Below are 12,470 nucleotides of genomic sequence, written 5' to 3'. Positions count from 1 at the left end.
TATTGCTTGATTCAATAATAACCTGAAACACTTACCAAGCTGGTACTGATCAAAGCGAGGAAATCGATCAATCATGGCCTTGCGAAGGGCCGATGGCAGGGATCCGTAGTTGATATTCTTATCATGGAATGTCTGTAAGAAGAGAAATCAACAATAAGTTTGTCCTTACACCTACACATTCATTACTTGACCAATTTCTTTGATTGAAGTGTCAAATTAAAGAGTAGATATTAAACTTCTTTCTAGACAAGTTATTTTCTTTTTTGAAATTTGGATACTGCCCCACTAGTGACTTTTAGTATCCTTTCTTCTATGCTTCACAATGATGGGTCATGTGATGGGTCATTTGATGGTATTTCTTTATTCATGATCTGGTGAGAAAGTTGTAAATTGTAATATTAGTTTTGATACATTTTGTTGTGCAAAGTATTTCTATTTTCTATTTCCTTTATACTTCATTTTCCTCTCTCTCAACCGCTTAGAGGCAATTTTGCGATACATATAAAAATTGTTTATTATTATTATTATTATTATGTGTCTATTGTATTTGTGATTAAAATATGAGAAATCAGAGATGCACTACATATCCATCCATCCATCCATCCATTTTTCTATCCATCCATATATCATTTTTTCTCCCTCCCTCCCTCCCTGGTTGACAGTTTGTGATTTTGAAAGTAAGAAGAAATCTGTTTCAAATTCATCATTACCTGGTAAAGTTCTGCTACATCTATCCAATCAGATGGCAGGGCAATGCTGGAGCTGAAATACTTCCTGAGAAAAGGTCGGCATTCGGGGGTCATGGCCGCAAGAGCTAGCAGGAAATTGGCTGTGGTACGAATATTCAACTCCTTCCTCGTATACAGTGCAACCTGATAAAAGGCAAATAACACATACTATATTTAACACTGGAGGGTCATTCTCAAAAAAATGTTACAATTCACAAAAAACGTGTCTCGACTATCTTATGCCCGCTAGCTTCACAACCCTGAACATTTTCTACAAAAATATTATCAACAAAATGACAATAATAGACTAGCTCCACAAACCATATGCGACCAGTGACTAGTAAAGCTCTAAATTTATTACACAGGCCTTTTATTTTTGCTTTTTGTTAGAATATACACTGTCTCGGGTCAGTTTTTATTTTACTATCATTCTCTTTTATATGTACTCTGTATTTCTTACCTACATCAATGTCTGGTGAGAGCAGCATGGTGTATACGTCTGACAAACTGGGCTTATCCTAGTATTTGATGATCACTTTGTGATTAATTTCACTTTTAACTTTGCCCTCAATTCATTTTAACTTCCGTAACGAATACTGCCACAAGTTTTTTCTCCCTTTAAACTGAATGATATTACATGATAATGTGTCTGCAAGTAGAGTGATATTCATTAATAAATAATTGATAGGGAAGTATATGTGTTTCCTGTATTACATGTACATGAAAATAAACGACTATTCTTAAAAAATGAAATGTATGACTAAACAGGTTTAACATCCGTAACGCACCTTAAGAAAATATGCACTTTGGCAGTTCTGTTAAGGATTCAGTATTATATAGGATAAGAGACACCTTTCATAATAAATACAGTTTCAAAGGTAGGGCTGCTAAATAAGGTCCACGTTGGACCACAAAGCACAAAAACATTAACTTCCGTAACGCATTAACTTCCGTAACATTTTTTCTTGAATATGCTACAAATTTGTGCTATACTGCATCACTCCCGATCATACAGATATAAATTATATAAGGTACCCTCCACCTACGTACCCATAGAAATAATAATTATTCATCCTTGTAAAATTATTATTGCATATCTTATTTTCAAACATCACTTTGTAAAGAGGGGAAATTGCCAGCAAAAACAATTTCCCCAGAATTATACACGATATTTAATGCTTTTGGAATTTTAAACAATTCATACTACAAATTTTGAATATTGGAATCTTCTTTAGAACTTAAAATTTCTAAATTTCTTTGCTATAGAAAGTGCATTAACTTCCGTAACAATACTGTTACGGAAGTTAATAAACTTCTCTGCTGTACTTTGCTGAGATTGATAGTACGATTCTAGTTCCAGAACAGGTGACATGGCTTTATCTAATGCTGAAGTCGGTAGAAACGGTGTAGAAAAAAGGAAGAAGGAGAAACAATTAAGCTTTCATGGACAAGGAAAGAGGAAGGAAAACTATTTGCAATGACTCATGAGGAGGGTTATTTCACCGATCAAAAAAACTTGTGAATAGTCTAATCTGAAAACTTGACATTCTAAGCACTTTTTTTGTAGAAATGATCAGGATGTTATCTGAATAAAGTATTAATGCAAGTACAAAGTGCTAGCTGATTTTTTTGTATTCTGACTGAAACCTTGACATTCTAAACACTGTTTGTACTAATTACAAGGATGGGTATCTTAATTGATGCGACTGTAAATATTTCATATTTTGATCTGAGAACAATAATTTTTTTGGACGTTTTAATTCGAGAACAAGATACATGTATATATCCAATAAACAATTATTGCAAAGGTAAAACGGGCGCTTATTTAGGTTTAGAACCCAAAATGGGACATTCTATTAACTTTCTGTAATCATAAAAAAGGATGGGTGTCTTGCTAAGGAAATGATAAGCAGCGAGTGCGAAGCGCCATCTGAAAATATGTCATTCCAATATGAAAACCAGACATTTTAAGTACACTTTCAAAAAAAGAGGATATAAATTGAATAAAAAACAATTTCATGCAAGAGAATGCAAAAGAACAAGTGGTGATTATATGTATGTACACCACCAATCAACTCTTTTAATATTCATGAAGATATGCATCTAGACCAAACTGTTTCACTAAAATAATGCATATCTTTCATATGGCATAACGCTGTTATTCCTTGTTCGATTTTGATCATATTTGCAGTATTTTGTTTGTCTGATTATTATCTGTTCAGATCAGATTTTTCAGCCTGGATGACCCCTTTAATGCGCATGAAAAAGCGCTGAAATAATTGATATAGGCCTACTGACATGAAAACATGAAAAGGGGTATTTCAAACACTCACGGTTTGTTGGAATTTATTATACGTATTTCGATAATCAAACATAGGTAAACTATCTTTGGATTCCCAGCATTGGTCATGCATTGCTAAGGATCTCAGGTTATGGATGAAAGTTATTTTAAGGTTGCCTCATTCAAATTATGAACATTAAACTGAACGAAGATGTGCAATGATTTTTATGGTACTTTTTGTTATATGTTATTTGGTAAAGTCCTGCTTCTGAAAACAATATTGAATAGTTTTTCCATCTTGCAAACCATTTTGCTTCAGAAAATGAAATTGTTGATACCACGTTAAAGTTAAATTGTGTGCATTTCAATTTCAATCATTTCAAAAGTGATTTAATTGAGTAACACACGTGGGCCATGCTAACGATTAACCTCCGTAACGTTGGTATACAGTGCTTGACTTAATCCGGTCAGTACTTCAAATTGACGCAACAGCGACTTGCCCCTTTTCTGTTGCCACTTTCTCATACATGGTACTTTCACAATATGCATCTTTCAACCCATTCTGTAGACTTCATTTTTACGATTTTTCCCCCATCAATTGGTTCATTTTTCTGAGAATGACCCTGGAACACCAATAATATCCTTTTTTTTCCTTCAGAGTGTGCATTTTTCAATTATGTTTGCAGTTTATAAAAACCTATTCATGACATATACAGAATGACCTTCAGCCTGCAAGTCATCTGTGAAAACAAAGATAGTCTATACAGTGGGTATCAAAAAAAGTTTACACTTAGAAAATTTCTTGTAAAATTATATATCCTGAAGATTTTTTCACATTGTAACATTGGTACAGATCCATTAAAGCAAATGACGATATAACTGTCGGAAAATATTTCCACTTGAGTGAGCACCACTTACTTGTGAAAAGTTAGTGAAAAATGATTTACGCAGAACTTTGAAATAGTTACGCGAATAAAAGTAGACCTTAATCATGAATAACACATGGAATTTAGCTAGTAAAATAGATTTGAAGATATCTTTTACCTTTTTTAAAACTTGTTTCATTGCCTAAACCACTTCGAGGAGTGTACTGCACCCCACCCCACTCCCCAAACACCAAAGCCATCATGACGATATTTGCTTTACACTGAGCTGTGATTTACACAAAGTGGCTTAGGGTTGATTTTCATTTTGTTAATCATTGTCAAGCTTGGGAAAAGTGTGGAGAAACAAGTATTAAATGAAAAATGAAATGTAAACCGACATTAAATGATAAAACTTAGTGAAAAATGCTAGAGATGTCTGATATAAACTTTTGTTCAGATTCAGTCATGTCCTCAGATCCAGCTGGCACAAAAGGGCAAAGGTTGTGTATACTAAGTGTTGAAATTTAAATTTGGGTGGCAAAATTGTTAGAAAATGCTTGAATGTATCCGTTTTATATCAATTGACTAAAAGTGCAAGAGAAATGTATGAGAAATGTTTCACAGGGTAAGATTGATTTTGCCCTTTTCCCCTTGACACAGTGTACAAACGAGCATTTCTGCGCAAACAGATTTCTGCGAGCTTTACAAAAGTGGACAGTGCTCACTCAAGTAAAACATTCTGTCAAAACTTTTACTTTCATTGGATAGATGAGACCCAAACCCAAATTATAAGTGAAAAAGTTACCCACATGTTGTATATTTTTTAATTCCCAGGGCTTTTCAAAGTGTAAACTTTTTTTTGATACGCACTGTATTAGTATGTATCATTAGTTTCTATCAGTTTAATAATTGAAATATCTATACAATCATAACCTTCATTGGCACATTTAAACTGTCTGAACTAAAAAAATATGGAAAATCCAAAAAATATTAAAAGAGAGTATATTATATGCATTTCTAAGATTGATCATCAAATATTAGACCATGGACAGTAGGTTCCATAACGTTTGCTCCAGCAACAAAAAAATGTGTAGAGCGTTTCAAAAAATTATCTTTTCCGTTCCTGAAAATCTGTAATTCCGTTTCAACTTGATCTAAAATTGGAAATTCTGTTTTGTCACTGAAAATGTACACAGCAAAAACCTGAATTCCGTTTTTGCAAAGGTGAATTCCATAAATTTTTACATGAAAAATATAAGAACCAAACAGATTTTCTGTTTTATCTACAGGTAAAACAGAAAATCACTGTCCCTGAATGTGTAATGATGTGTTAATTGGGAAATCTGATACTTGTAACAATGACTTATTCTCTTATTTGACCACTTTTATCAGGGGAAATGTTAATATCAGGGAGGTCATTATTATAAATAAGGAGGAGACCAATGTAATCACTAATAGGCAATGAATAGCATTCCGCATTAAAATCACCGAATAAAAAAAAGGCTTCCCGAAGATAGAATTATTATAACGGCAGTTCCCAGCATTCGCACCTTGCATAACTTTTGACATCAAGGTTGCAATTCAAGGGGTCTAATGTATTGCAAAGCCTTGCATCAGCCATAAAAGTGAACCAATGCAATATGCACAGCTATGTACACAATACAATACAAGAAATCATCTGAAACATACATGCTTTGAATGGGGAAAAATGACTCAGTTGTGATAAAAGCAACCATGTCCTGGCCTTATGCAATCATATGAAATAAAAAGTTCCTACATATAGCAATCAAAGTAAAAACAAAATATGACAACATTCTGCAAAAGCAAATCAGATACAAAACATATACATGTATGGTAACTGTCACTCAAACATATTCTTATATTTCTCATACTTTGGCAGTTGACACTTCCTAAATATCTATAAAAAATAGATACATGTAAACATACTTCTTTTTCATAATTTCAGCCTTTAGAATGTAAATAAGTTGAAATATATAATTATAAATCAAGGCATCAAACTAATTGAGAGCAAGAGGCAATATCTCTTCAGTTGGTTCCATGACATCTGCTCCGGCGACAATTGCTCCCCTCTAAATTCCACACACTAATCGAATGACCAACTTCAACCATAAGTTTAACACTATGCCCTACCCTAAGCCTAACCCTAAAGCTAACAAAGAACCCTATAGCAACCCTTAACTCTACACCTTAGACAAAATTAAGCCCTGAGCAATCGTCCCAGGAGCAAATGTCGTATCACCCTTCAGTTTCCCTCCAAACATTTAGAATCCTTCTGCAGCAGTAATTTTCTTTGCTCACCTTTAGAATAAATTCAGGATCTTCGTTGATGATGGAAGTGGCCTGCCTGTTGATATTCTTTCTTGTGCTATCTCCACGCTCATGAAAGTTTGGGCCACCGATCAGGGAAGCACTAACAGCATTGATGAACTGTTGCTGTTGAATCAAAAATTGCAATAAGCTACATTATTTCATAGCTATTTCATAATTTTCCAAAACAACAAACATGAACATATATATTTCCAGTTGAAAGAAATACAAAGCAAGTTGAAGGACATTATAGTAACCTGTAACAATTTAAATTTCTTTAAATCAATCTGATATTGTTTCTTAAAATGATTGACAAAATTGCTTCAAGAAATGATCTCATAGAATGCATAATATGTATAGTCATAATTGCTAATGGAGATGTACTATGAATCTTTCTTATAAGATGAGTTAGATGCCTCATTTTTTTCTCAAATACACACAATGTATTTAGCTTGGCCTGATAAGTTGAATAGATGAATTTTTTTATTAATACTCTACCTTTAATTTTGTTGAGTAATTTTCCCCTGGCTTTGTTGTCAGAGTTTTGGCCACGTCCAGCTTCTCAAACTGGTGATCATATTCCTGCACAGCTGGCTTTGCAACTGGAAGCTGTCGTGAGAAATCGTAGTCTGGCAGCTCACATGTGGTAAGGGTTGGGTCAATGATATTGTCCTCCTTCAACTGCTCTGGAAGATGCTGGGCTTTGATCTTCTTGGTCTTGGACTCCTCAGCTTGGGTGCTGTTGCTACGGCTCAAGCTGCGGGTCTTCTGGGAACCCTTCAGGATGCTGCCGTACCCTGAGGCTGATAAAGAGGATGATGATGAGAGAGAGCTGCCCATCGATAGCAAGCTTCCACCTGCTAGAAGGGATCTTCCAGAGCTGCCCTGGAGCTTACTATGCAAACCAGTATTGGCTGTTGCAGAAGAGAGCAGCTTGTTTTCAATCAGTGGGGACTTCGTGCCCAGGATAGATGACTTCATGCCCAGCCCGAATTGGGACTTGCCATCTTTCTTGGAGACGCCACCAAGTAGGGAGCTTCCAAGGAGGAGGCTACTGTTTTGGAGGGACATTCCAGTGGACGCCTGCTTGCTTGGGACCGACGCTTGACTGCTACCGTCATCCCTTGCCTTTCGCTTTGTTGCTGTTAGACCGGATGACAATGAACCCGTCAACAGAGGGTTTGACAGGTAACTCATCTTGACAAGTTGACAAATTCAATATCGACACTAGAAGCTGATTTTTCTTCACTCATAAGTATGAATTGTTCTGCATTTAAGAGAAACAGATGATTGAAAAAGAAAATCAATAAATTGGTGATTTGACTTCTGAATGGTAGGATTCAAATTCAAGTTAGCAATAATTAAATGATTAAAGTTTTGTGGAATATAACAGAATTTATATCATTCATCTTTAAAAGTCAACTCATTAAATGATTAAAGTTTTGTGGAATATAACAGAATTTATATCATTCATCTTTAAAAGTCAACTCCAAGTGAATCTGCACAGAAAATGCAATGCATCATTGGCAGAAAAGCTCTATGGACATTGAAATGCTGATCAACATAAACAACACACTTTTGATTGATTTAATATTCTTTTGGGAAATCATTTCTTCTAAAAATATCTCTGAACTTGTTGACAGTATCTGGCCAGTAGCTATCTCGTCTGTATTTCACATGTAGTTTCCCGTAGAAGTGCACACAAAATCTGATGAACTGATTTGCATGCAGGAAGGTTTTGGACAGTATATTAGTGCATCTAGGTGGAAAGTAGCCTAGAGTTGGTCTGAAAATGGGAAACCTCTCTCAGCTGATCCCTCCACTTCTTTTTAGGTTCCTGATGTCTTCTCTTCCTCTTCTTCTGATGAAGTACAGTCCATCGTCTGGTGTATTATTGTACTACATTTGGCGCAGGTCTGGTGGTGTGGAATATGTAGTGCCATTTTGAAAGATTCTACAAAGTTACTAAATGCAGCTAAAAAAACATGCTCCTCTATTAACGAAGCAGGATGGTACCTCTTTCTTGAGTCTGATTGGAATAAAACCACAAACTTTCTTTAATTTAGAAAAATAATCAATAGAATTCCAGCATTAGGCCTATATCACAAAATTCACAAATAATTTCAGTTGTTTATGTTCCTTATAATAATATCGTACAAGCAACTGTGCCATAAATCTTTGATTAAAATTTGAGAGAAATACAATCTATATCTATTATCAGCTTATGACCTTCTTGGAAAAAGCAGCGGCCAGTCGTTTTCAGATTGAACAAAATAAATTGTGCCCCATGTCTGCGTATGATCGGGTGTCCAAACTTTGCTGACTTTTCAGAAATATTTTTCAGGCTTAAATTTGTTCACAAAATATTCACAATTTGTACAAAACCAATTCAAGAAATAATTACCACATTGACAGCAAGAACGTAAACTATAGTATAAAAACATTGACGAAAATGTGAAGAAGGTCTCAGTCACACAAAGACAAAGTTCAGACGTCTTCACTTCAGTCAGATGATATTGGGTCTTGGCTTGCCTTGAATCTGATGAAATTACCTCTTCTAGAGTTCTAGCTTCTTTACTACATGTGGCATGAATATTAGCTTCATCTGTGTCTCGTACAGCTCTGCCTCTGCTGGCTATAAATTTCCGAAGTCTGTCATTGTCAAGTGCCACATGAGCTTGTAAGACATGATCTAGTAGTAGTATGCCGTAGATCACGCCCCTGGCCGGCCCAGCCCGGTACCTTACCGCGATATGTAGGTCCGGTCCCCGGAAGTTCCGGGGGATAATGGTCTTGCAACATGCCTACGCAAGATAAGCAGTGATGTAAGTTCGCGAAATCTCCGTGTTTTGAAATGTCTCCCTCTCCGGCCACACTCCTTGCGATTTTCGCCCATTTTCAACGATGATTGGCTCTTTCGATCGAGCGCGCTCGCTTTTTGAATGCAATATTGTGCGCAGACGATTTTTGTGCATTTAATGGCTGATCGATTTTCTTCTGAATTTGAGCAAAGATATCACCAAACTAGCTGTATTTCTGACTAAAGAAGGGATCCCAACATGAAGCCAACGTAAGTAACTATCAAAGAATAAGCACATGGTCAAGACAACGGCGGTCTGGATAATTTAAAGTAAAAAGTATGAACCGAGCCCTCGGTCATTTTCCACGCAATATTTTTCTTTTTAGACCATTTTCATTTCTGGCGTATGCAACTCGTATGCATACAATGACCAATTCACATATCATGAATCCGTGTTACCCTAGTTGGCATTGCACAGGGGCCAAATCTCCAGGGCCAAGGTGACATGCATACGCATATGATGAGAATGATGAGTCACTATCATTCAGTCGTCAAGATACATATACGTCACATGCGGGTTGGACCCGACGATCTCCGAACCAAGTGGAGGGATGAGAACAGAGAGAGAGAGAGCATATACGGTACCCAGTTGTTGTGTGTCCGGACAGGTTGTGTGTCCGGACGATCAATTTGAGAATGTCATTTGGAAAAATACAAGCAAAGTTTCATCAATTTTTAGTACAAAATGTTAGAAAATATTATAGAGAACAAAATAGAAGATGATTGCAACTATTGAATTCATATTTTTAGTGTAATCTAAAGACAAAAAAGAAGGCTTCAAAATTGTATTTTAAAGTGTCCGGACACCCGACCCCCCATCCTACCATATTTTTAAACCATTTTTGTGCAATAAAAATGCCAAGACTAGAAAATACCGACTAGGCCTACATCATTCTCATGATCTTGGCTCTTGCAGTTGGCAGTTGTATATTTTTGTTTTAATTGTGCAAATGAATATTTAGTCAGTAATTTGCATTTTAGTTTGGCTTTGACTTTATAGGGGCCTAGGGCTAGGCTAGCCCTAGATCGATCTAGGCCTATATCATTTGTGACTTGTGTTGCTTGCCAATGCCATTTTTTGGTTGAATTTGGAAATGGAATTTGACTTGGGTTTGAGTTTGTTTTTTTATTTTTGGCTATAAGTTTGACTTTGTTCTTTGTGAATTTTTAAATTTTTGTTAACATCATTCATACATGATGTATGAAGTGTCGTCCAATCATCGCCGTCCCTTCGTTTGCTCTCCTTTTACTTTTTGCCCATTTTATCAATCTGGCATTTATTTGTCTCTTCCTTGAAGTTGAACTAACATTCAACTATTTTTAGAGCATCTTTCTACCTTTTTCATTTCTTTATTTTTATTTATTTTAATACTTTTCCCTGAAGCGATCTTTCTTTCCGTCTTTCTTTCTGTCTTTTTTTTTTTCGATTCTTTTTATTGGCATTTGCTCCCCATTTTTACTCTGTCGTACAAAAGTACAGTAATACCAAGGCTCGACATTAGCGGCGGCCCAGGGCCACCAAAAATTCATCTTGGGCAACCATTATTGAAAAAATGTTAAGTTTTGGTGGCCCGAATCGGGCAACCAATAATTTTCAAAGTAGCGCAATTTTTCTCCCGATTCTGCATCCATTTATGATTTATCAACTTTCTACAGTTCAAATTGCAATCAAATTCGTCATGCGCCTTTTTTGTTAATCTACAAACAAATATACACACACAAAGATTGCATAGTCATGACAGTATGTAGGCCTACTGCTAGCATACAGTAACTATTATTCAGCCGGCCGTGCCAGCTGTCTGGCTGAACTTTGCTTGCATGAAACCACTGCAGCTAGCTGTGCGTTAGCAGAATATTCAGACTCAGGGAGCTGCGATACGAAATGTTACTGCTAAGAAATCTTCCCCAGAACTTTGAAAATCTACGTCAAAGTCACATTTTACACCAATGAAATGCCCTTCTATAGTCCATATTACTGAAACCTGATTATTTGCAAGCATTCAAAGGAGGAATTATGACCTCTTTTTTGACTCAAAAAGACCGATTTCCAAATGCATTAATACACATAAAACACATAGGTGAGTACATCACAGTCCCACATGTGCATTTGTATGTATGTTGATATTTGGTTTATTTCGAAGCTGTCTCTTCTAGCCAAAAATAAATAGACAGCTTCTTTCTTTCTTGTTTATACATGACTTCTTAAACCACTCTTAAGGAAGTAAATACTTCGGAAAGGCAGGGCTCGACACTAGCGGTGGTCTGACGGTCCCAGACTGGTAAAAATCGCTGTCGGGCCGGTAGATTTTCAGAAATGGGAAGATTTACTGGTCCGACATGACCAGTAAAAAATATCATTGTCGGGCCAGTAATTTTTCCAAAAATAGCAAGATGTTAAGGGTCCGACATGACCAGTAATAAAAACCATTGTTGGGCAAATAACTTTTCCAGAAATGGTCAAATTCACTGCAAACCATTTTCCCCCGATAAATTCTGTCATTCACACACAGAATACACACAGAATGAATTGCACATAATTGCTACTAGAGCAGATACAGTGTACATGTAGCCAGCCACACAACTCACGCGGTAAATTATTTACTGGCAGCGCGAACGAAGCTTGGCTAAACTCTGGCAGAAATCTCTCACAGAACTGTCAAAATTCACAGTTCATACTCATGAAAGGCTCTTATAATGTCCATATTTCCTAAAAATTGGAGTAAATCTGTCATTTGTAAGTAGTAAAAGGATAAATTTTCACTTCTATTTGGTTCAAACAGATCGGGTTTCGGGTGATATCGTCTGAATACATATTAGCACCACATGCATTTATGTGTGTGTTGATACACTTGGTTTCTGACTTTCTTTCGTAGGTACTAGTATTTTAATTGAGCCAAAAAAGAAATTGATAAATTATTTATGATAGTTTTAGCTTTCTTCCTCTGTTTTCTTCCTATCTTTCTTTCCTTCTTTCTTTTCAATCTTTCTTTGTTTCTTCCCTCTCTTCTTTCATTTTTTTGGTTAATGTCTTTCTTTTTTTCTTTAATTCGTTCTTTCATTCTTTCTATCCTTTTAAAAAATATTTTTCTCTATTTCTTTTTTTCTCTCTTTTTCTTTCTTTCTTTCTTTCTTTCTTTCCTTCCTTCCTTCCTTTCTTCCCTCCTTCCTTCCTTTCTTTCTTTTTGATGTTTTTCTTTCTTTAATTCTTGAGTCCATCCATCCTATATTCATCACTTCTCCTTTTCTTCCTTTTACCCTTTTCTTTCCTTCATTCTTCGTTACTTTCTTCCTTCCTTTCTTTCTTTTTGATGTTTTTCTTTCTTTAATTCTTGAGTCCATCCATCCTATATTCATCTCTTCTTCCTTTCCTTCCTTTTACCCTTTTCTTTCCTTCATTTATTTATCTT

At 35.8% G+C, this 12,470-nt stretch overlaps 2 protein-coding genes across 2 annotated transcripts in view; one reads left to right on the top strand and one right to left on the bottom strand.

Moving 5' to 3' along the window:
* LOC121412153 (telomerase protein component 1-like) overlaps positions 1–9,038 on the bottom strand; it is an 82,510-nt gene extending 73,472 nt beyond the window's left edge. Inside the window, 5 exon segments of the mRNA XM_041605059.1 lie at positions 36–132; positions 711–872; positions 6,195–6,329; positions 6,702–7,470; positions 8,608–9,038. Of these exon segments, the coding sequence (XP_041460993.1) occupies positions 36–132; positions 711–872; positions 6,195–6,329; positions 6,702–7,400 (1,093 nt within the window). The 5' untranslated portion in view covers positions 7,401–7,470; positions 8,608–9,038.
* A 126-nt stretch (positions 9,039–9,164) lies between these two features.
* Positions 9,165–12,470, top strand: part of LOC121412152 (kinesin-like protein KIF23) — a 58,511-nt gene continuing 55,205 nt past the window's right edge. Inside the window, exon 1 of the mRNA XM_041605058.1 lies at positions 9,165–9,273. Within this exon, the coding sequence (XP_041460992.1) occupies positions 9,263–9,273 (11 nt within the window). The 5' untranslated portion in view covers positions 9,165–9,262. The remainder of the gene's footprint in view (positions 9,274–12,470) is intronic.

Source organism: Lytechinus variegatus, chromosome 3 (assembly GCF_018143015.1).
Source record: "Lytechinus variegatus isolate NC3 chromosome 3, Lvar_3.0, whole genome shotgun sequence".
Lineage (NCBI taxonomy): Eukaryota > Metazoa > Echinodermata > Echinoidea > Temnopleuroida > Toxopneustidae > Lytechinus > Lytechinus variegatus.
This window is presented reverse-complemented; position numbering and strand designations above follow the sequence as displayed.